The sequence below is a fragment of the Mytilus trossulus genome, chromosome 3 (assembly GCF_036588685.1).
Source record: "Mytilus trossulus isolate FHL-02 chromosome 3, PNRI_Mtr1.1.1.hap1, whole genome shotgun sequence".
In the NCBI taxonomy this organism is placed as follows: domain Eukaryota; kingdom Metazoa; phylum Mollusca; class Bivalvia; order Mytilida; family Mytilidae; genus Mytilus; species Mytilus trossulus.
This window is the reverse complement of record NC_086375.1, coordinates 76,405,448-76,431,809: the sequence shown is the minus strand read 5'-3', so window position 1 is coordinate 76,431,809 and position 26,362 is coordinate 76,405,448. Positions and strand designations below refer to the sequence as shown.

The 26,362-nt window shown below is 33.2% G+C and overlaps 1 protein-coding gene across 1 annotated transcript; it reads right to left on the bottom strand.

Annotated features, from left to right (window-relative positions):
• Positions 1-1,633: 1,633 nt before the first annotated feature.
• On the bottom strand, positions 1,634-26,318 carry LOC134712457 (lactoylglutathione lyase-like). The gene is made up of 6 exons (XM_063574008.1): positions 26,163-26,318; positions 12,420-12,502; positions 11,434-11,574; positions 10,909-10,973; positions 10,116-10,205; positions 1,634-2,634 (listed from the first exon to the last, which is right to left on the bottom strand). The coding sequence occupies exons 1-6, from the start codon at positions 26,220-26,222 to the stop codon at positions 2,552-2,554; spliced, it is 522 nt and encodes a 173-aa protein (XP_063430078.1). The 5' UTR covers positions 26,223-26,318; the 3' UTR covers positions 1,634-2,551.
• Positions 26,319-26,362: the final 44 nt, after the last annotated feature.

Genomic DNA, 26,362 nt, shown 5'->3' with positions numbered 1-26,362 from the left:
GATTTAACAAGCGATTTTCCATTGAAATACAGGCAAATTTGTATTTCTTCCTGTACACGATGTACAATTGTCTGTGTAAACTGTCAAATGAAACTTCACTTGACAGCTTTGATGTCAAAACACACAGTTAATGACTTAATACATATTACCTTTGATAGCTTAATGTCATATTAATTTGATTATTTCTTTGTTTCACAATAAATTTGAGTTACTTCCCTTTTTTGTCCCTTTTCACAATATACTCCTTGACTTTATATTTTTCTTTGTGAAAAAAAAAATAATCTATTAGAAATTGAATGCAAATACAGATCAGAATATTACTTTCTTATATTTTCTATCTTCGAACACTTAAAAAGTTATTTTTTTTAAATCTCATTAGAGATGATAAACAAGAACTAATAATATTAATGAATCAATCGTATTAAGTAGGCAAAGTAGGAAAGGTAAACCAACATAAGAGGTCTCAAACACATTGGCTCCAAATGGAGCTTTTGTTAATACTAGCCATATAAGTTATGTGTATCAGCAGGGGGAAAAGCGAAAGCATAAAAATATAGTATATGCCAATGGATGTTATTATCAAACAGTGCCTGGTGATTTTTCATAGCCTGACAGTTTTTGGTCCAAAGTCCAAAAGGGACCTTCATCAGAAGCAGAATAAAGTCATCTTTGTGTTTGTGATTATCTCCACTTTTTACAATGAATAGCCGATTTCAATTTGAATAAAAAAGAAACAAGTCTAAAAATTAGATGTTTAATCACTTTGTAAATATACTAGCACTAGTCAAGTTTAAAAAATAATATGACAAAATTGACATACTTATTACAAACAAATATACTACACCATAAAATACTCTCATTAGACATAGATTTGTTTGTTGTGATGTATCATATTGTGTTGTTTTGTTTTGCTCTTGTATTTTTACATTGACCTATCTCATTAATTAATATGCTTGATATTACTTGATGAAGTTGAGACCAAATAACATAATTTATAATATGTGATACCTTATGGATGATCACCTTGGTATAAGATATCATATCTTTTGTTATCTCTAGAATTCAGAAAATACAACACTTAAATCATGAACTGAAAGGAACATTAAGAAAAGACATAAGTTTGAAAAAACTTAAAATTCAGCAATATTGTTTTCATGAAAATTAAATTAAACAATGTCTACATCCATGTCATTTATTTTTTCAGCAAAAATTCAACAATAACAATACAATTAGATTTTAAGGCTGTTTAGCCTCATATTCTAATATCTTACTACCTGACCAGTCACTCTTAAAAGCATGAGAGTACTTTTAAAAGTGGGGAATCCAAATGATATTCAATGGGAAGATATTGGAGCACCATTGCCAACAAGTTTAAAACTGAATCCGAAGAAGGTTTATCACTTTTTTGAATAATCAATACTTTACTCAAATTTGAAGGTGTTTAAAGAGTGGATAAGCATGCAAATGATAGTATTGCAAATTGTACCCTTTGGAAAAGTGGTGTTTTTAATTAAATGACATAATTGATATAACAAAAAATGGAGAACGTGTCCCAATAGACACAGATGATGCCCCAATTGCACACAACATTATAAAAGGACATAACTCAAGAACAATAAATAAAAGTTTGTGTTTTGTGGTAATTGGAATGTGTATAGGTTTCATAACATTTGGTTGGGGCAAACTTAAGTTACAAAACAGAAACTAACAATTTGGCAATTTTTCAATTTATTAAGGGACGTATTTGGATAATGGTTAAAGTGACGCCACCAAAATTCAACTTGATCTGTGTGGTAATAAGCATCGTGTATAAGTTTCATAATATTTGGTACTAAGTTGAGTGAACAGAAACTAAAAATTTGCTTTTTTTTTCATTTATAAAGGGGCATAACTCCAGAATGGTTAAAGTGACCCCACCAAAAAAATGTATTTAGGTTTATGTAGAAGAGTCTCATTTCTGAGAAATAACAGATATGAATGAATGTACATTTATTAAGAAGTGTTCTTTTCATCAACTAGTTCCTTTTATACTGATAAACTTAAGAATAACAAGACAGTTACCTTAGCACCATGCCTGTATACATTATCCATAAAAAAAAACCCAGGCAACATAAACATTTTGACTCGGAAAAAATTGAGGTATTGAACATTCCATACATATAAACAACTCTTCATTCTACAAATAGTAGTCTTGTGTTCTCAAAAGCATTGATAAAACTAAGCAAAAAATCCCTGACCACTATATAATGTCATAATAATATATTAACAAGTGTAAATAGTATCCCATAATCCAAGTATTCATTAATGTGTAAAAATGGCACAAGAATATATTAATTTCTATGGGGACACACACAAAACAATTATTAACAGAATATTATGTCAGCTCAGACATAATTTAATTTCGTTTACTATAAGACCTTTAAAGCTCTGATTACATGTATAATATTTATAGTAGAAAACTTATAAATGACGGATGCATGTCAAGAATTGTAGATTGTCACATTGTAATTGTTACATGATCAATGGTAATTAATGTTAACATGGCAATTGTCTATTGGGCCATGTTGTTTGGATTGAGGATTTCTATCCAATAACCATCAGGATCTTTAATGAATGCAAGCCCTTTCATCTTACCTGGAAATATAAAAGTCAGTTATTAGAGGTCACATTCAAATCAATGAGTGAAAACATTATATCAGTACATATTGATAAGGAAACTGATTTAAAAAAGTTAGGTGAACACATACAGCATAAGCAATATGTTGGTCAAGAAAGACTAGAAAACAGACATGTCAGCACAGGCAAAGAAAATGATGCATTCAAAGCAAATGTCCAGAGGTTGTAAAGCAATTCATTCAAGATTAATAATTATCTTACCGCCTATACATTTCAAGGAATATCATTGGTTAAAAGCAACCTCGTGGATACCGTTTATATTCAATATTAGGTTAGTAGGAAGGCGGGGCTTATTTCAATACACGGTAAGTAGTGGATTTACGACTTAGGCACTGTTTGATTATTTAAAAGTATTGAAAGTTCTGTTTAATATAGTTATATTAAGGTTGTTGATAATAGATATTTATCGTTTAAGTGCAGAACAACTGAAGAGGGTTCTTAAAATTGAACACTTGAACACTTTAATACAGAAATAAGAAGATGTGTTATGATAGCAAATAAGACAACTTTAGTTTAATTTCAACAAATAAAGGTACAGTACAGTTTTCACGAAAGCCATCCCATACTCCATACACCGAGTTTTTTCCTGGTGTAACACCAGGAAACTCCGACATCACTCCCTAAATTCTCGGAGAAATTTGGGAGTATTCCCTCCGACTTTCGCGTAAATCCGTTACCTTTTGTTTATTGTATTAGCAACATCCCTCCCAGTCTGGAGTGACGCGGTGTCACACCAGGAAATTAATTGCCCTAATCCTTCTGATCTATGCCGGCAAGCGACAGTCAAGGTATGCGAGATTTCTTATGTAATTAAACAATTGCATTTCCTGTCTATTGATTATCAGTTTATATCTGATTGCTTGAAACAATTGAAAGATTAAATAAAAATCAAAACGTTGTTGTTAATTATTTTAATTGCACTGACTCTGTACATTTAAATCAAGTTTTAAAAACAAACTATATTTGATTTTGACTTCCGTTTTTTATCAGTTAATAAATATTTAATTTACTAAAAGAGATATAATTGTGTAATAATAATCAGAGACTAACGCTGAATAAATTAGGACAATGTTAAGAAAAATTACAGGTCTCAAAATTGTTTATACAAGTAAAAAAGAAAGTATTATTCACTATCTGTTATGCTAAAAAGTCTACCCAATTTCCATTTTACGCTTACAAAATAAAAGTTTTAAAAAGCAAAAGGTTGTTGTTAATGCTTACAATTGCATTAAAGTTTTATAAAAAAAATCTATACTTGATTATGATCTCGATTTATTTTATCGGTAATTTATATAACTAAGTTACGAAAAGAGACATACTTGCGTGAAAATAAACGGTAATTAATGCTGAAGGTATAAAATGTGAGAAAGAAAGAAAATAACGTTTTAAAACTTGTATACCGGTATGCAATATGCAAGAAAAAAAGAAAATACTATTCACCATTCCTTATGCTTAATAAGTCAACAGCATTTTCTCTTCACGGTTTGTTAGCATTACTTTAGGATAAATAATACATTTCGGCTACAACAGGATTACTTCTGCATCAACTCGTCGTTGCATAATATTCATTTACGCACAATGAATGTAAACTTTTGTGTTGTATTTAGAAGAGTGATCTTTAAATATTTTTAAAGCAATTAATTGCCGTGGGAAGAAGATACGCATCTCAGTGATTAACAGTGCGTAGTTGAACTTGAACTTGACTTTGCTCACAATATTGAATGCTAAAAATAGTGACATCAATTTTGTCCACGAGATTTTTATTTGGCGGGAAATAGTATCATGTAACAGTAAACTCAGGTGACCTTTCTGGATAACCGTGGGAAAGTTCATTCAAGGTTTAAACTTGCTTTGTAAAAAATTGACATAAATGTGTGTGCGTTAAGATTGAGGCTCTAGAAGGTCCTTTTACAATTGATTAACCGGATTCTAAATTATATTCCTTTTCTGAATAAACCAACATCAGTCTTTTATTTTTACGTTTCTCAGTCAACAGAGGACATTATTTATACGTCCATAGTCAACACTATATATTAATGGTAGATGAAAACAGGATGCATGTCGTTCAGTTCCTGATGGGCGTTGGTAGAGATCCTCTGTGAAAATTTGTCGATATTGTAAAAATCCGATCCAATTTTTTTTTTACATATTTCTTTCTTGAAATACGATATAATTTCATTTTAATATTCTATTTTATAAATTGTTGAAATACTTCTTTTTATATTTCGCCGAGGATTTTAACAAGCAGTAAAATACGGACGGATTGCGCTAATCCAATTTTATTTTGAATAATTAAAGACCAATAACAGATCATTACGGATAAAAAACACATGCTTTTTTTCTCCATATAAATAAATAAGGTTGTGATTATTGTGTTGTGTCCAGGCGGCGAATGTATCTCAGTATTTATGAATAAAGGGCTGCCACATTGCATACATACAAAACTATTTGTCACTTTACAGTTTCTTTTATAAATTCAAATTTTTCAAGTCGGTAATCTACCGAGGTAGTGAAACATAATATTCTACATTTCAAAATAAATTGAAAGTATTAAACAGAGTTCACTTGTTGATCTGATAAATTAACTCTTGGGTTTAATTTAGATTGAACATATAACCGTAAAAACATCATTCTGTTTTAAGCCAGTTGATATTAATTATATAATATTGAACTATTAATGAACCGAATATTGCTCATACATGTCATACATATAATTGTAAAAACATCATTTTGATTTAAGCCAGTTGATATTAATTATATAATATTGAACTATTAATGAACCTAATATTGCTCACTGAGTAGGTCATAAAAGGTTCTGATTGTGGTAAAATCATCTTTGTTGAAAAAACAAAAATTATGACTGGATCGGACTATAATGAAAATACAAAATAAGTGTTTTATTTGTATTTTTATACGTTGTACATTGCCTGTCATCAGACAATGACATGGGCATATACATACAAAAATAATTATCTTATTTTAAATAATAATGTCACACTTTTATCTGACAATGAAAGGACATTTAAATACCGTATTTTAAAGAACACAGGTGCAATCAAGATCGATTAAATGTACAAAGGTAATAAATCTGGCTAATCCGATGATGTTGTCACGCGTCATTAATTTTCAGCTCATACGATGGGCAATAAACCAATTAACAGCCACGCGGTGTTGGGAGAGAATCTTTGGAGGAAATTGGGAGTATAATCCGTGATTCACGGTGTCAATCCGCTACACACGGAAATCAGTGATTAGAGTTCGCGATTACATACTCTCTGGGCGTACTGTAGTCGGTAAGATAAATTCGTTACAGAGTGTGCTAGTGACCTAATATGATATATACAGGGTACGTAAATTCCATATGGGGTTTACTGACCCTGTATATATCATATTAAGTCACTAACACACTATGTAACTAATAATAATATGTAACAAGAATGTGTCCATAGTACACAGATGCCCCACTCGCACATTTTCTATGTTCAGTGGACAGTGAAATTGGGGTCAAAACTATAATTTGGCATTAAAATTAGAAAGATCATATCATGGGGACCATGTGTACTAAGTTTCAAGTTGATTAGACTTCAACTTCTTCAAAAACTACCTTGACCAAAAACTTTAACCTGAAGCGAACGGACACACGGATAAAAAGACAAACAGAGACACCGACCAGAAAACATAATGCCTCTCTACTATTGTAGGTGGGGCATAAAAATCCAAAACTATAGGTGTAATTTGGTGGGAATTTTCATAAATGGTTGACAACCAATAATTTTGACAATGAGAATAACTTTTCTATAAAAGATACCTTTTTCATTAAAACCCTAACAAAAATGATGCACAGAATTTATCATTTTTAACAAAAAGTAAGTTTTTTACATTAGGAAACAATTTTGGAATCATATCATACTTATATCATATATAATTTATCAAAATATAATTTGTGCATCTGTATATTGGATACAACTGTGCAGTCAAGGTATGCGAGATTTCTTATGTAATTAAACAATTGCATTTCCTGTCTATTGATTATCAGTTTATATCTGATTGCTTGAAACAATTGAAAGATTAAATAAAAATCAAAACGTTGTTGTTAATTATTTTAATTGCACTGACTCTGTACATTTAAATCAAGTTTTAAAAACAAACTATATTTGATTTTGACTTCCGTTTTTTATCAGTTAATAAATATTTAATTTACTAAAAGAGATATAATTGTGTAATAATAATCAGAGACTAACGCTGAATAAATTAGGACAATGTTAAGAAAAATTACAGGTCTCAAAATTGTTTATACAAGTAAAAAAGAAAGTATTATTCACTATCTGTTATGCTAAAAAGTCTACCCAATTTCCATTTTACGCTTACAAAATAAAAGTTTTAAAAAGCAAAAGGTTGTTGTTAATGCTTACAATTGCATTAAAGTTTTATAAAAAAAATCTATACTTGATTATGATCTCGATTTATTTTATCGGTAATTTATATAACTAAGTTACGAAAAGAGACATACTTGCGTGAAAATAAACGGTAATTAATGCTGAAGGTATAAAATGTGAGAAAGAAAGAAAATAACGTTTTAAAACTTGTATACCGGTATGCAATATGCAAGAAAAAAAGAAAATACTATTCACCATTCCTTATGCTTAATAAGTCAACAGCATTTTCTCTTCACGGTTTGTTAGCATTACTTTAGGATAAATAATACATTTCGGCTACAACAGGATTACTTCTGCATCAACTCGTCGTTGCATAATATTCATTTACGCACAATGAATGTAAACTTTTGTGTTGTATTTAGAAGAGTGATCTTTAAATATTTTTAAAGCAATTAATTGCCGTGGGAAGAAGATACGCATCTCAGTGATTAACAGTGCGTAGTTGAACTTGAACTTGACTTTGCTCACAATATTGAATGCTAAAAATAGTGACATCAATTTTGTCCACGAGATTTTTATTTGGCGGGAAATAGTATCATGTAACAGTAAACTCAGGTGACCTTTCTGGATAACCGTGGGAAAGTTCATTCAAGGTTTAAACTTGCTTTGTAAAAAATTGACATAAATGTGTGTGCGTTAAGATTGAGGCTCTAGAAGGTCCTTTTACAATTGATTAACCGGATTCTAAATTATATTCCTTTTCTGAATAAACCAACATCAGTCTTTTATTTTTACGTTTCTCAGTCAACAGAGGACATTATTTATACGTCCATAGTCAACACTATATATTAATGGTAGATGAAAACAGGATGCATGTCGTTCAGTTCCTGATGGGCGTTGGTAGAGATCCTCTGTGAAAATTTGTCGATATTGTAAAAATCCGATCCAATTTTTTTTTTACATATTTCTTTCTTGAAATACGATATAATTTCATTTTAATATTCTATTTTATAAATTGTTGAAATACTTCTTTTTATATTTCGCCGAGGATTTTAACAAGCAGTAAAATACGGACGGATTGCGCTAATCCAATTTTATTTTGAATAATTAAAGACCAATAACAGATCATTACGGATAAAAAACACATGCTTTTTTTCTCCATATAAATAAATAAGGTTGTGATTATTGTGTTGTGTCCAGGCGGCGAATGTATCTCAGTATTTATGAATAAAGGGCTGCCACATTGCATACATACAAAACTATTTGTCACTTTACAGTTTCTTTTATAAATTCAAATTTTTCAAGTCGGTAATCTACCGAGGTAGTGAAACATAATATTCTACATTTCAAAATAAATTGAAAGTATTAAACAGAGTTCACTTGTTGATCTGATAAATTAACTCTTGGGTTTAATTTAGATTGAACATATAACCGTAAAAACATCATTCTGTTTTAAGCCAGTTGATATTAATTATATAATATTGAACTATTAATGAACCGAATATTGCTCATACATGTCATACATATAATTGTAAAAACATCATTTTGATTTAAGCCAGTTGATATTAATTATATAATATTGAACTATTAATGAACCTAATATTGCTCACTGAGTAGGTCATAAAAGGTTCTGATTGTGGTAAAATCATCTTTGTTGAAAAAACAAAAATTATGACTGGATCGGACTATAATGAAAATACAAAATAAGTGTTTTATTTGTATTTTTATACGTTGTACATTGCCTGTCATCAGACAATGACATGGGCATATACATACAAAAATAATTATCTTATTTTAAATAATAATGTCACACTTTTATCTGACAATGAAAGGACATTTAAATACCGTATTTTAAAGAACACAGGTGCAATCAAGATCGATTAAATGTACAAAGGTAATAAATCTGGCTAATCCGATGATGTTGTCACGCGTCATTAATTTTCAGCTCATACGATGGGCAATAAACCAATTAACAGCCACGCGGTGTTGGGAGAGAATCTTTGGAGGAAATTGGGAGTATAATCCGTGATTCACGGTGTCAATCCGCTACACACGGAAATCAGTGATTAGAGTTCGCGATTACATACTCTCTGGGCGTACTGTAGTCGGTAAGATAAATTCGTTACAGAGTGTGCTAGTGACCTAATATGATATATACAGGGTACGTAAATTCCATATGGGGTTTACTGACCCTGTATATATCATATTAAGTCACTAACACACTATGTAACTAATAATAATATGTAACAAGAATGTGTCCATAGTACACAGATGCCCCACTCGCACATTTTCTATGTTCAGTGGACAGTGAAATTGGGGTCAAAACTATAATTTGGCATTAAAATTAGAAAGATCATATCATGGGGACCATGTGTACTAAGTTTCAAGTTGATTAGACTTCAACTTCTTCAAAAACTACCTTGACCAAAAACTTTAACCTGAAGCGAACGGACACACGGATAAAAAGACAAACAGAGACACCGACCAGAAAACATAATGCCTCTCTACTATTGTAGGTGGGGCATAAAAATCCAAAACTATAGGTGTAATTTGGTGGGAATTTTCATAAATGGTTGACAACCAATAATTTTGACAATGAGAATAACTTTTCTATAAAAGATACCTTTTTCATTAAAACCCTAACAAAAATGATGCACAGAATTTATCATTTTTAACAAAAAGTAAGTTTTTTACATTAGGAAACAATTTTGGAATCATATCATACTTATATCATATATAATTTATCAAAATATAATTTGTGCATCTGTATATTGGATACAACTGTGCAAAATTTCATTAGCTTCCTACCTATTCTTTTGGAGTTTTTACGTTGACAGAAAGACTGACAAAGTGAAAATTATAGGGCTTCCTCATTCCAAGTCCTAATAACATCATTTGTCTTGAGATGTTTTTGTAGTTGTACATGCTGAACCAGTATATACTATTAAGCAGTTCTGTCTGGCAATGTGAGTGAGTACATAATTATTTTACAATAATCTATCTTGTCTGATGAGAGTGAGTACATAATCATTTTACAATAATCTATCTCGTCTTATTACCTACCATCATTAGGTTTCTTGACAAATTCTACACCAAGTTTTTCAAATCTTTCACAAGCTTTGTCTACATCTGGTACAACCATTCCAATATGACCTGAAAATAATAAACCCACATAAAATTCAATTCATTTGTGATCATATGTAGACAATATTGGTAGTGTCATCAGGTGCACTTTGTTTTAGATAGCATTTAATATAAACAAAATTTCAAATCCCTTATGGTGTAACGCCATGATCTGAAAGAATATAAGGAAAGTTGTACTCATTCAAAACAAAATAGTTTCCACACAGGGTCATAACTTTCAAAATATGCTGCATATTTTGTTATTATTGGTAATTCATATATTTTCCCTTTGATCTTACTGCCTAATATTTTCGAGTATCAATGTACTGGCGGTATCACTGAAAATATTAGGCAATACATTGTGTGATGTCATAATTACTGATAAACAGAATAATGGGCTGGTCTAGATATTCCACATGACATAGTCTGTATCAAAAACGAAACTACCTATTATTCTATATATATTGGAATTAAATGAAAGCTGACTGGTGATCATTGTAGAACACTTTTTGACTTATATTATTTTTTTGTTCAGAAATCTGTATTACAGAGGTTGCAGTTTGGTTGCTGTTTGTCATAAAACAGGCTATTATTTTTCATTTGAATTGTTTCACATTTTGTCACTTACCACATTACAATGTAATAGAAAGTATACATAATATATGTAGATGCAAAAATATAAAACTTCTATAAGATCAATGTCATAATGTGCTATATAAAAAAAGAAAATTACCAAACCCTCTAGGATCACTGTTTCCATTATGATAATGACTGTCATCTTTTTCTGTTCCCCAGTTGCTGTAAAATAACACTACAACAGTTTTACAGTGTATCTGATTCATAGTGGAATTAGCTAGATCGAATAAAACAATAATACATGTACATGTACTAATACACACTCATCATAACTTATCTATTATGTTTAAAAAAATTCTTAATTAATGTTAATAAAAAAAGAGCTGAAAATAGATTTTTTGGTTACCTGTATTTGTTTTTTGTGTGTTTACAAGAGGTCTCAGGTGAGGTTTTTTTTGGTGTTCACAAACATTTCTGATTTCTGGTGTTCAATACGACTTATAGTTTCTGGAGTTCTGTATATAACAAGGTGTTTCTAGTTTATTTATTTTTTTGGTGTTTAACAAGTGGTTTCTTGTTTGTTTCTTTTTTTTTGTGTTTAACATTGAAATAGTTCCAGGTTGTTTGGTGTTCAATATGAGGTTTCTGTTTACTGCAATACTATTGTATCAACATATCTTACTGAGTTAACTCTAATGTTGCTTTCTGTGAGAAACAATATCGAGTCCTCTCTTTTTCATCAGTAGGGATGTTTTCTGGTTGATCATAACCCATAAAATACAATGAGAATGTCATAGCTGGAAAATCCAACTTCTTTAATAACCTATAAACACACAAATTAAGTAACAATCATGTATTATACTATTTCAGAATAAATAATGCATAAAATGTAAGTACATGTACATATAAATTTGACAGAGCAGACGACACAAGGCAGACTAGGATGGATGAAGTCGAGCTTTAAAATAATAATTGATACCATTTAGCATTTGTTTAAACATAGTGATGTCTTTTGCTACAGAAAACCTTTAAATCACTTATAAATTTTCAAAAAAGGCATAATGTAAGGGAATTGGTCAAATTTTATTGAAATCCAGATATATATTGAAGGAGAGTTTCAAAATGTCTGCTCCTTATCTAAGTATAGCTCAATCCATATTTTATAATTAAAATCCCCTCTATCATTTTTAGAGAAAATTACAACTGTAGGATTCCAATTGATTCATTAGAATAACTTTACATGAAAGTTTTATTGAAATTCAGTCACCAGTAAAAGAGAAGTTGTTGATACAAAATGCAACAAATTGATCACTTTATACTGCCTTCTACCATGAAGCAGGGGGTATGTCAATTCTATAATAGATTTAACTTAAACAGATACTGTAACAATAGAATATTTGTAAATGAAAATCAGTGAGTCCTGGATTTTTAACTTACCTCATTCCCATGACATTAGTGTAAAACTTTAAGAATTTTTAACTTACCTCATTCCCATGACATTAGTGTAAAACTCTAGATTTTCACTTACCTCATTCCCATGACATTAGTGTAAAACTTTAAGGATTTTTCACTTACTTCATTCCCATGACATTAGTGTAAAACTTTAAGGATTTTTCATGTACCTCATTCCCATGACATTAGTGAAAACTTTAAGGATTTTTCACTTACCTCATTCCCATGACATTAGTGTAAAACTCTAAGGATTTTTTAGGATCCTTTATCCTCATCATTGTCTGTTGAAAAAAGAACTCCTGAAAAAAACCAAGATATTCTATTTATAAAACATTAGTTAAAATGTTACAAAATTTAACAAAATCTCTCATCTTGTGAAGAACAACACTAAGTCATAAGAACAAGAATAAATTATGTCTCTGCAAAATATAAAGTCAGGTGGTTGTTGTTTATTGCTGTACATTTTCATATTTCATATTTGTTTTCCTCCTTTCTTGACTTAATTTTGTACCTGAAACAAGCATCTAGATTTTCTTATGTAAATATATCAAAACATTATTTATACAATGTTGAATAATTTTTAAGCAACCAAACTAATAATTAATTTCTTTCTACTAAGGGTTACCTTGCTGATAGTTTTTGCTTCATCCATCCATCTATTACAATTTAAAGGTATAAAAGGACAAAAACATTAAAAATGGATAAAATCATTATTAAAGAGCAATTACTCAAATATGAAGTCATCTGACTATTTCTGCTATTTGACATATGAGAAGATCTTGTCTTACTCATCATTCGTGCTTAGCATTTCATGCGTTTAAGTATATATCTACATGTATCTATATAAATTTTAAAATCTAAGGAGAAACACCAACTAGAGGCGCTAAAGAGCCTGTGTCGCTCACCTTGGTCTATGTGCATATTAAACAAAGGACACAAATGGATTCATGACAAAATTGTATTTTGGTGATGGTGATGTGTTTGAAGTTCTTACTTTACTGAACGATTTTGCTTCTCACAATTATATCTATAATGAACTTTGCCCATTAGTAACAGAGAACTATATTTGGTAAAAATTTACATAAATTTACCAAATTAATGAAAATTGTTAAAAATTGACTACAAAGGGCAATAACTCCTTAAGGGGTCAATTGACCATTTAGGTCATGTTGACTTATTTGTAGATCTTACTTTGCTGAACATTATTGCTGGGGTCAATTGACCATTTAGGTCATGTTGACTTATTTGTAGATCTTACTTTGCTGAACATTATTGCTGTTTACATCTATAATAGTATTCAAGATAACCAAAAACAGCAAAATTTCCTTAAAAATTACCAATTGGAGGGTAGCAACCCAACAACCAATTGTCCAATTCATCTGAAAAATTCAGGGCAGATAGATATTGACTTGATTAACAATTTAACTTCTTGTCAGATTTGCTCTAAATGCTTTGGTTTCATAGTAATAAGCCAAAAACTGCATTTCAACCCTATGTTTTATTTTTAGCCTTGGCGGCCATCTTGGTTGAATGCCCAGGTCATCGGACACATTTTTTCAAACTAAATACGCCTAAGATGATTGTGGCCTAGTAGTTTCAGTGGAGATTTTGTAAAAGATTACTTAGATTTATGAAAAATGGTTAACCAGATGCTTCGCAGGGCGTAGCTTTATACGACCGCAGAGGTTGAACCCTGAACGGTTGGGGCAAGTATGGACACAACATTCAAGCTGGATTCAGCTCTAAATTTGGATTGTGATTAAATAGTTGACACAGCATAGGTTTCTGACACAGAATGAATGTGTTCTAATGAACTTAAAATTTTTGTTTTCTCTTAGAGCAATTCACTATGCTGTTCAATATTAATCCTCTCAAAATAATGTTTGAAGAAATTTTCTTTTTATTTCTGAAATTTCAAATGAGAAAAATTGCACCCAATTTTTTTATTCACATCCCCCTTTCCCTTATTCCAAAACTAATCTCAATTAAAATATTCTAATGAAGTTTGCAACAATAACTACTCATTTAAATACATCATAAAATAAACTGTAAATAAATTGTAAAAAAACTGCTTGTTATCACTGAATGGTAAAGATTATTTATATTTATCAGTTGGTAGTAAAAAGTGATTATACATTGTATATTGTATATAACAAAGATTTAAGTTGATTCTGGACAAAGAAAGATAACTCCAATTAAAAAAAATTCTTCCAATAAGATATTTCTTGCTTACTATTTTGGACAAAGAAAGATAACTCTAATTTAAAAAAATTTGCTATTTCACAATATTGTGAAATTAGATATTTCTTGCCATTGCACAATACTGTGCAATTGAAAAGACTTGCTATTCCACAATACTTAATATAATAATTTTACATCCTGATTTGGACCAACTTGAAAACTGGGCCCATAATCAAAAATCTAGGTACATGTTTAGATTCAGCATATCAAAGAGGCCCAAGAATTTAATTTTTGTTAAAATCAAACTTAGTTTAATTTTGGACTCTTTGGACCTTAATGTAGGCCAATTTGAAAACGGGACCAAAAATGAAGAATCTACACACACAGTTAGATTTGGCATATCAAAGAACCCCATTTATTCAATTTTTGATGAAATCAAAAAAGTTTAATTTTGGACCCCGATTTGGGCCAACTTGAAAACTGGGCCAATAATAAAAAATCTAAGTTCATTTTTTGATTCAGCATATCAAAGAACCCCAAGGATTCAATTTTTGTTAAAATCAAACTAAGTTTAATTTTGGACCCTATTGACCTTAATGTAGGCCAATTTGAAAACGGGACCAAAAGTTAAGAATCTACATACACAGTTAGATTCGGCATATCAAAGAACCCCAATTATTCAATTTTGATGAAATCAAACAAAGTTTAATTTTGGACCCTTTGGGCCCCTTTTTCCTAAACTGTTGGGACCAAAACTCCCAAAATCAATACCAACTTTCCTTTTATGGTCATTAACCTTGTGTTTAAATTTCATAGATTTCTATTAACTTATACTAACGTTATGGTGCGAAAACCAAGAAAAATGCTTATTTGGGTCCCTTTTTGGCCCCTAATTCCTAAACTGTTGGGACCTAAACTCCCAATATCAATACCAATCTTCCTTTTGTGGTCATAAACATTATGTTTAAGTTTCATTGATTTCTATTTACTTAAACTAAAGTTATTGTGCGAAAACCCAGAATAATGCTTATTTGGGCCCTTTTTTGGCCCCTAATTCCTAAACTGTTTAAACCAAAACTCCCAAAATCAATCCCAACCTTTCTTTTGTGGTCATCAACCTTGTGACAAAATTTCATAGATTTCTATTAACTTAAACTAAAGTTATAGTGCGAAAACCAAGAAAATGCTTATTTGGGCCCTTTTTGGCCCCTAATTCCTAAACTGTTGGGACCAAAACTCCCAAAATCAATACCAACCTTCCTTTTATGGTCATAAACCTTGTGTTAAAATTTCATAGATTTCTATTCACTTTTACTAAAGTTAGAGTGCGAAAACTAAAAGTATTCGGACGACGACGACGACGACAACAACGACGACGCAGACGACGACGCCAACGTGATAGCAATATACGACGAAAATTTTTTCAAAATTTGCGGTCGTATAAAAATTTACTATAAAGGGCAATAACTCCTAAAGGGGTCAACTGACCATTTCGGTCATGTTGACTGACTATTTGTAAATCTAACTTTGCTGAACATTATTGATGTTTACAGGTCATCTCTATCTATAATAATATTCAAGATAATAACCAAAAACAGCAAAATTTCCTCAAAATTACCAATTCAGGGGCAGCAACCCAACAACGGGTTGACTGATTCAACTGAAAATTTCAGGGCAGATAGATCTTGACCTGATAAACATTTTTTTCCATGTCAGATTTCCTCAAAATGCTTTGGTTTTTGAGTTATAAGCCAAAAACTGCATTTTACCCCTATGTTCTATTTTTAGCCGTGGCGGCCATCTTGGTTGGTTGACCAGGTCACGCCACACATTTTTTAAACTAGATACCCCAAAGATGATTGTGGCCAAGTTTGGATTAATTTGGCCCAGTAGTTTCCGAGGAGAAGATTTTTGTAAAAGATTACTTTAATTTACGAAAAATGGTTAAAAATTGACTATAAAGGGCAATAACTCCTAAACGGGTCAACTGACCATTTTGGTCATGCGACTTATTTGTAGATCTTACTTTGCTGAACATTATTGCTGTTTACAGTTTATCTCTATCTATAATAATATTCAAGATAATAACAAAAAACAGCAAAATTTCCCTAAAATTACAAAATTCAGGAGCAGCAACCCAACAACGGGTTGTCCGATTCATCTGAAAATTTCAGGGCAGTTAGATGTTGACCTGATGAATATTTTAACCCCATGTCAGATTTGCTCTAAATGGTTTGGTTTTTGAGTTATAAGCCAAAAACTGCATTTTACCCCTATGTTCTATTTTTAGCCGTGGCGGCCATCTTGGTTGGTTGGCGGGGTCACACCACACAATTTTTAAACTAGATACCCTAATGATGATTATGGCCAAGTTTGGATTAATTTGGCCCAGCAGTTTCAGAGGAGAAGATTTTTGTAAAAGTTAACGACGACGGACGCAGGACAACGGACGACGCCGGACGACGCCGGAAGCCAAGTGATGAGAAAAGCTCACTTGGCCCTTCGGGCCAGGTGAGCTAATAATTACCAAAAACAGCAAAATTTCCTCAAAATTACCAATTCAGGGGCAGCAACCCAACAACCGATTGACCGATTCATCTGAAAATTTACAAATTTTATGAAAATTGTTAAAAATTAACTATAAAGGGCAATAACTCCTTATGGGGTCAATTGACCATTTAGATCATATTGACTTATTTTAAGGTCTTACTTTGCTGTACATTGTTGCTGTTTACAGTTTATCTCTATCTATAATAATATTCAAGATAATAACAAAAAACAGCAAAATTTCCCTAAAATTACAAAATTCAGGAGCAGCAACCCAACAACGGGTTGTCCGATTCATCTGAAAATTTCAGGGCAGTTAGATGTTGACCTGATGAATATTTTAACCCCATGTCAGATTTGCTCTAAATGGTTTGGTTTTTGAGTTATAAGCCAAAAACTGCATTTTACCCCTATGTTCTATTTTTAGCCGTGGCGGCCATCTTGGTTGGTTGGCGGGGTCACGCCACACAATTTTTAAACTAGATACCCCAATGATGATTATGGCCAAGTTTGGATTAATTTGGCCCAGCAGTTTCAGAGGAGAAGATTTTTGTAAAAGTTAACGACGACGGACGCAGGACAACGGACGACGCTGGACGACGCCGGAAGCCAAGTGATGAGAAAAGCTCACTTGGCCCTTCGGGCCAGGTGAGCTAATAATTACCAAAAACAGCAAAATTTCCTCAAAATTACCAATTCAGGGGCAGCAACCCAACAACCGATTGACCGATTCATCTGAAAATTTACAAATTTTATGAAAATTGTTAAAAATTAACTATAAAGGGCAATAACTCCTTATGGGGTCAATTGACCATTTAGATCATGTTGACTTATTTTAAGGTCTTACTTTGCTGTACATTGTTGCTCTTTACAGTTTATCTCTATCTATAATAATATTCAAGATAATAACAAAAAAAGGCAAAATTTCCTAAAAAAATGACTAATTCAGGGGCAGCAATCTAACAGCACTTTGTCCGATCCATCTGAAAATTTCATGGCAGATAGATCTTGACCTGATAAACAATTTTACTCCCTGTTAGATTTGCTCTAAATGATTTGGTTTTTGAGTTATAAGCCAAAAACTGCATTTTACCCCTATATTCTATTTTTAGCCATGGCGGCCATCTAGGTTGGTTGGCCGGGTCACGCCACACAGTTTTTAAACTAGATACCCCAATGATGATTGAGGCCAAGTTTGTTTAAATTTGGCCTGATAGTTTCAGAGGAGAAGATTTTTGTAAAAGATTACCAAGATTTACGAAAAATGGTTAAAAATTGACTATAAAGAGCAATAACTCCTGAAGGGGTCAACTGACCATTTTGGTCATGCGACTTATTTGTAGATCTTACTTTGCTAAACATTATTGCTGTTTACAGTTTATCTCTATCTATAATAATATTCAAGATAATAACAAAACTAGAGGCTCTAAAGAGCCTGTGTCGCTCACCTTGGTCTATGTGCATATTAAACAAAGGACACAAATGGATTCATGACAAAATTGTATTTTGGTGATGGTGATGTGTTTGAAGTTCTTACTTTACTGAACGTTCTTGCTTCTTACAATTATATCTATAATGAACCTTGCCCATTAGTAACAGAGAAAAATATTTGGTAAAATTTTACATAAATTTACCGAATTAATGAAAATTGTTAAAAATTGACTATAAAGGGCAATAACTCCTTAAGGGGTCAATTGACCATTTAGGTCATGTTGACTTATTTGTAGATCTTACTTTGCTGAACATTATTGCTGTTTACAGTTTATCTCTATCTATAATAGTATTCAAGATAATAACCAAAAACGGCAAAATTTCTTTAAAAATTACCAATTGGAGGGCAGCAAGCCAACAACCGATTGTCCAATTCATGTGAAAATTTCAGGGCAAATAGATATTGACTTGATTAACATATTAACTTCTTGTCAGATTTGCTCTAAATGCTTTGGTTTCAGAGTTATAAGCCAAAATCTACATTTTACCCCTGTTCTATTTTTAGCCGTGGCGTCCATCTTGGTTGAATGGCCAGGTCATCGGACACAATTTTCAAACTAGATACCCCAAAGATGATTGTGGCCAAGTTTGGATTAATTTGGCTCAGTAGTTTCAGAGGAGAAGATTTTTGTAAAAGATTACTTAGATTTATGAAAAATGGTTAAAAGTTGACTATAAAGGGCAATAACTCCTAAAGGGGTCAACTGACCATTTCGGTCATGTTGACTTATTTGTAAATCTAACTTTGCTGAACATTATTGATGTTTACAGTTTATTTCTATCTATAATAATATTCAAGATAATAACCAAAAAACAGCAAAATTTCCTCAAAATTACCAATTCAGGGGCAGCAACCCAACAACAGGTTGACCGATTCATCTGAAAATTTCAGGGCAGATAGATCTTGACCTGATAAACATTTTTATCCCATGTCAAATTTCCTCAAAATGCTTTGGTTTTTGAGTTATAAGCCAAAAACTGCATTTTACCCCTATGTTCTATTTTTAGCCGTGGCGGCCATCTTGGTTGGTTGACCGGGTCACGCCACACATTTTTTAAACTAGATACCCCAAAGATGATTGTGGCCAAGTTTGGATTAATTTGGCTCAGTAGTTTCAGGAGAAGATTTTTGTAAAAGATTACTTAGATTTATGAAAAATGGTTAAAAATTGACTATAAAGGGCAATAACTCCTAAAGGGGTCAACTGACCATTTCGGTCATGTTGACTTATTTGTAAATCTAACTTTGCTGAACATTATTGCTGTCTACAGTTTATCTCTATCTATAATAATATTCAAGATAATAACCAAAAACAGCAAAATTTCCTCAAAATTACCAATTCAGGGGCAGCAACCCAACAACAGGTTGACCGATTCATCTGAAAATTTTAGGGCAGATAGTTCTTGACCTGATAAACATTTTTACCATGTCAGATTTCCTCTAAATGCTTTGGTTTTTGAGTTATAAGCCAAAAACTGCATTTTACCCCTATGTTCTATTTTTAGCCGTGGCGGCCATCTTGGTTGGATGACCGGGTCACGCCACACATTTTTTAAACTAGATACCCCAATGATGATTGTGGCCAAGTTTGGTTTGATTTGGCCCAGTAGTTTCAGAGGAGAAGATTTTTGTAAAAGCTAACGCCGGACGACGACGGACGACGGACGACAGACGACAGACGACGGACGACGGACGACGGACGCCGGACGCCAAGTGATGAGAAAAGCTCACTTGGCCCTTTGGGCCAGGTGAGCTAAAAAGGCAAAATTTCCTTAAAATGACTAATTCAGGGGCAGCAATCTAACAGCACTTTGTCTGATCCATCTGAAAGTTTCATGGCAGATAGATCTTGACCTGATTAACAATTTTACTCCCTGTTAGATTTGCTCTAAATGATTTGGTTTTTGAGTTATAAGCCAAAAACTGCATTTTACCCCTATATTCTATTTTTAGCCATGGCGGCCATCTAGGTTGGTTGGCCGGGTCACGCCACACAGTTTTTAAACTAGATACCCCAATGATGATTGAGGCCAAGTTTGTTTAAATTTGGCCTGAAAGTTTCAGAGGAGAAGATTTTTGTAAAAGATTACTTTAATTTACGAAAAATGGTTAAAAATTGACTATAAAGGGCAATAACTCCTAAACGGGTCAACTGACCATTTTGGTCATGCGACTTATTTGTAGATCTTACTTTGCTGAACATTATTGCTGTTAACAGTTTATCTCTATCTATAATAATATTCAAGATAATAACAAACTAGAGGCTCTCAAGAGCCTGTGTCGCTCACCTGTTACTGTATTTACTGATGTCGGTCATCTTGGTTGGTAGGTGGGGTCATTAGACACTTTTTTAAAATAGATACCATAGTGATGATTGTGGCCATGTTTAGTTTAATATGGCCCATAGTTTTAGAAAATAAGATTTTTGTACATTACAAAAATGACGAAAATTTGTTCAAAATTGACTATAAAGGGCAATAACTCCTTAAGGGGTACTCTTACAATTTTTATCATGTTGATTTATTTGTAGATCCTACTTTGCTGAACAAAATTGCTGTTTACAGTTTATCTCTATCTATAATAGTATTCAAGATAATAACCAAAAACTGCAAAATTTCCTTAAAATTACCAATTTTAGGGCAGCAACCCAATAACAAGTTGTCAGATTCATCTGAAAATTTGCGAGGGGATAGATCTTATTCTGATGGACATTTAAATCTTGAAAGATTTGCCCTAAATGTCTTAGTTTTAAAGATATAAATCAAAAACTTCATTTTACCACTATGTTCTAATTTTAGCCATGTCGGCCATTTTGTTTGGTAGGCGGTGTCATAGGACACATTTTTCAAACTATATACCACAATGAAAAATTGCCAAGTTTGGTTTAATTTGGCCATGTAGTTTCAGAGAAGAAGATTTTTGTACAAGTTACAAAAACTGACGAAAATTTGTTAAAAATTGACTATAAAGGGCAATAACTCCTTAAGGGGTTGACTGACAATTTTGGTCATGTTGACTTATTTGTAGGTTTTACTTTGCCGAACATTATTGCTGTTTACAGTTTATCTCTATCTATAATAGTATTCAAGATAATAACCAAAAACTGCAAAATTTCCTTAAAATAACCAATTCAGGGGCAGCAACCTAACAACGGGTTGTCCAATTCATCTGAAAATTCTACGGCAGATAGATCTTGACCTGATTAACAATTTTACCCCTGTCAGATTTGCTCTAAATGTTTTGGTTTCAAAGATATAAGCCAAAATATACATTTTACCCCTGTGTTCTATTTTTAGCCATGGCGGCCATCTTGGTTGGATGGCCAGGTCATCGGACACATTTTTTAAACTAGATACCCCAAGGATGATTGTGGCCAAGTTTGGTAACATTTGGCCCAGTAGTTTCAGAGGAGAAGATTTTTGTAAAAGTTTACGGACGACGGACGCAGGACGACGGACGCCAAGTGATGAGAAAAGCTCACTTGACCTTTCAGGTCAGGTGAGCTAAAAACAGCAAAATTTCCCTAAAATTACAAAATTCAGGGGCAGCAACCCAACAACGGGTTGTCCGATTCATCTGAAAATTTCAGGGCAGTTAGATGTTGACCTGATGAATACTTTTACCCCATGTCAGATTTGCTCTACATGTAAATGGTTTGGTTTTTGAGTTATAAGCCAAAAACTGCATTTTACCCCTATGTTCTATTTTTAGCCGTGGCGGCCATCTTGGTTGGTTGGCGGGGTCATGCCACACAATTTTTAAACTACATACCCCAATGATGATTATGGCCAAGTTTGGATTAATTTGGCCCAGCAGTTTCAGAGGAGAAGATTTTTGTAAAAGTTAACGACGACGGACGACGGACGCAGGACGACCCCGGACGGCAAGTGATGAGAAAAGCTCACTTGGCCCGAAGGGCCAGGTGAGCTAATAATAACCAAAAACAGCAAAATTTCCTCAAAATTACCAACCCAACAACCGATTGACCGATTTATCTGAAAATTTCAGGGCAGATAGATCTTAACCAGATTAACATTTTTACCACATGTCAGATTTGCTCTAAATGCTTTGGTTTTTGAGTTATAAGCCAAAAACTGCATTTTACCCCTATGTTCTATTTTTAGCCGTGGTGGCCATCTTGGTTGGTTGACCGGGTCACGCCACACATTTTTTAAACTAGATACCCCAATGATGATTGTGGCCAAGTTTGGTTTGATTTGGCCCAGTAGTTTCAGAGGAGAAGATTTTTGTAAAAGCTAACGCCGGACGACGGACGCCAAGTGATGAGAAAAGCTCACTTGGCCCTTTGGGCCAGGTGAGCTAAAAATAAACAACTGAGCCATAAGCGCATGATGTACCTGTCCGGCTGTCGTGTTTTCAAAGAATTAAGTTCAATAACTTCTCAATGTCATATCAGAAATTTTAAAAAAAATAACAGGATGGAGGTTACCTTTATAGACATATAGATATAAATCAGTCACTAAAGTCTAATAAAAATTGTTCAAAGCACTTCAAGATACTGTTTGAAAACTAAAGTTTATAAAAACTTAAATGGGAGCTTACAACAATAGTCAATAGATATAAACAATTTACCAAAATTTCAGGAAATGCAAAGTGATTTGAAAGTGGGGATTTAAGCTTGACACATGATTGGCTGACACATGAAAGTTGAATAATTAAGTGAGGAGAAAACAGGAAACAAAGTAAGGCAGGAAACTAGTTCAGATCAATATAATCATGTCGTCTGCTGTGGGTATTTTTCTATTTTGACTTTTTTTTTTATCCCACATTGACGACATCCCAGAAAAAAAATAAAATAGCATTGCCAGACGTCATAATTATTTGGACTAGGCAGGAAACAAGTACGTCGGGACACAGGAGTTTGAAATCCTATCAATAAGGGGGTAAAAATATACCAAAGTCTACTACATTTTGTATCACAGTAGAGCTTCTCTCGCAATAAGGGTGTAAAAATATACCAAAGTCGACTGTCACAGAAGAGCTTCTATCGCTTCTCTCTTCAATAAGGGGGTAACAATATACCAAAGTCGACTATCACAGTCAAGCTTCTCTCGATTCTCTCTTCGAGAGAAACTCTACAGTGATAGTCGACTTTGGTATATTTTTACCCCCTTTATTAATATTGATAGGATTTCAAACTCCTGATGTCAGGACAAGGGAAATTTCATGCGATATAATGACAACAAGAAGTGGGATACAGGATTCCCTTTTAACATTAAGCATTCCAGGACAAAAAAAAATGATACCAAGGCTCACAAGTACACAAAACCTTTGCTGGCTTCATAGCAGGACAGGTGAACCTGATGAGCTAAAAAAGAAATTGTTGTTTATGGATAATTATACGCTTACCAAAGTCTACTACATTTTGTATCACAGTAGAGCTTCTCTCGCAATAAGGGTGTAAAAATATACCAAAGTCGACTGTCACAGAAGAGCTTCTATCGCTTCTCTCTTCAATAAGGGGGTAACAATATACCAAAGTCGACTATCACAGTCAAGCTTCTCTCGATTCTCTCTTCGAGAGAAACTCTACAGTGATAGTCGACTTTGGTATATTTTTACCCCCTTTATTAATATTGATAGGATTTCAAACTCCTGATGTCAGGACAAGGGAAATTTCATGCGATATAATGACAACAAGAAGTGGGATACAGGATTCCCTTTTAACATTAAGCATTCCAGGACAAAAAAAAATGATACCAAGGCTCACAAGTACACAAAACCTTTGCTGGCTTCATAGCAGGACAGGTGAACCTGATGAGCTAAAAAAGAAATTGTTGTTTATGGATAATTATACGCTTACCAAAGTCTACTACATTTTGTATCACAGTAGAGCTTCTCTCGCAATAAGGGTGTAAAAATATACCAAAGTCGACTGTCACAGAAGAGCTTCTATCGCTTCTCTCTTCAATAAGGGGGTAACAATATACCAAAGTCGACTATCACAGTCAAGCTTCTCTCGATTCTCTCTTCGAGAGAAACTCTACAGTGATAGTCGACTTTGGTATATTTTTACCCCCTTTATTAATATTGATAGGATTTCAAACTCCTGATGTCAGGACAAGGGAAATTTCATGCGATATAATGACAACAAGAAGTGGGATACAGGATTCCCTCTTAACATTAAGCATTCCAGGACAAAAAAAATGATACCAAGGCTCACAAGTACACAAAACCTTTGCTGGCTTCATAGCAGGACAGGTGAACCTGATGAGCGGCCGAAAACTACAGGCCAGTCTCATTGACATCAGTACCATGTAAACTTCTTGAGCACATCATATGCCGTCATATACTCAAACATCTGGAAAAACATAATGTATTAACATCACTAAACCACGGCTTTAGATCTGGATATTCCTGTGAGACCCAACTTGCCATTACAATCCATGATATGCTACAATCCTACGATAAAGGAAACCAAGTAGATATTGCGATTCTGGATTTTTCAAAAGCGTTCGACACAGTACCTCATGATAGACTCTTGCACAAAATAGACCAATATGGAATTAGAGGAAATATCCACAAATGGCTAACTTCATTCCTAACCGAAAGAAAAATGCGAGTACAACTTGATGGAGAAAACTCGAGTAATGCTTCAGTTGAATCCGGAGTCCCCCAAGGAACGGTACTAGGACCCATCCTCTTCCTGTGTCACATAAATGATCTCCCAGATGCAGTAAACTCATCAGTACGACTATTTGCAGACGACTGTTTGCTCTACCGGGAAATCAAAAACCAAAATGACCATAATAAACTACAAGAGGATCTCAAATCACTAGAAAAATGGGCCAACGACTGGGGTATGCGCTTCAACGCCAAAAAATGCTATATGCTTAGCCTGAAAAGTAAAAGTCAGCGTTTTTACAACCTTAACAACCACACGCTTGAACAAGTGTCATCCAACCCATACCTAGGACTCCAAATACAAGAAGATCTTAAATGGAAAGAACAAATAACAAATACGTGTAACAAAGCCAGTTCTACCCTAGGCTTCCTTAGAAGGAACCTACAACACTGTCCTATGGAATGCCGTAAAACCGCATATATAGCTCTCATACGATCAATAATGGAGTATGGATCAATTATTTGGGACCCATATACCCAAAAAGACATTGACAAACTAGAATCCATACAAAAGAGAGGTGCTAGATTCATTACCAAAGACTACAAATCAAGAGAGGAAGGATGTATGACAAAAATGCTAAAAGAACTTCAGCTTCCGTCATTACAATCAAGACGCCAACAACAACGACTGATCTTCTTTTTCAAAGTGGTTGAGGGGAAGATACCAGCGCTTCCTCCCGACGATTTGATCCAATTTCATAGACCAAAGAGACAAATCAAAGCAACAACATATAATAACTTTGTAACAAAAAACATTATAGACCACCAAGTCCGTAACAACAAACGTGCGGTCATAGTTCCAACTAGTAAGACAGAACAGTACAAGAACTCTATTTTTGTGCGCACTGCAATAAACTGGAACCATCTGGAGGACTCAGTAGTGTGCGCCACTACTACCGAGGAGTTTAAATCAGCACTCCTCAGCAAGCGCGACTAATTGTGCGCAGACCAACCCGTCACATAATAGCCGAAAGGAATCTGTGACGTACCCATCCTAATAACAGAAGTGGGAAATACAGATACAGAGCTAAAAAAGAAATTGTTGTTTATGGATAATTATACGCTGTCTTTCGACAACATAAATCTAAAGTTACCTTGGTTGATTCGTCAGGCTCCATGCACGCTTTTGCCACTTCTTCATTGGAAAGTGCCATTGTCTAAAGTGTTTATTTCGAAGGATGCAACTGACAAGTCAGACTGAAGTGCAACACCAAAATAATATTGTTTCAGGAAAAAAAACCTAACAAAACGAATTTTAATTTTCAAAATTTGTTAATTGTCATTTTTTTTAATA

Excerpts from the sequence above, each read along its gene's own strand:
- LOC134712457 (XM_063574008.1), bottom strand. The coding sequence starts at position 26,222 with ATGGCACTTTCCAATGAAGAAGTGGCAAAAGCGTGCATGGAGCCTGAC. Across the intron at positions 12,503-26,162 it reads AGCCTGACGAATCAACCAAG|GAGTTCTTTTTTCAACAGAC; the intron begins GTAACTTTAGAT and ends GGTTTTTTTCAG. Across the intron at positions 2,635-10,115 it reads TGTCAAGAAACCTAATGATG|GTAAGATGAAAGGGCTTGCA; the intron begins GTAGGTAATAAG and ends TTATATTTCCAG.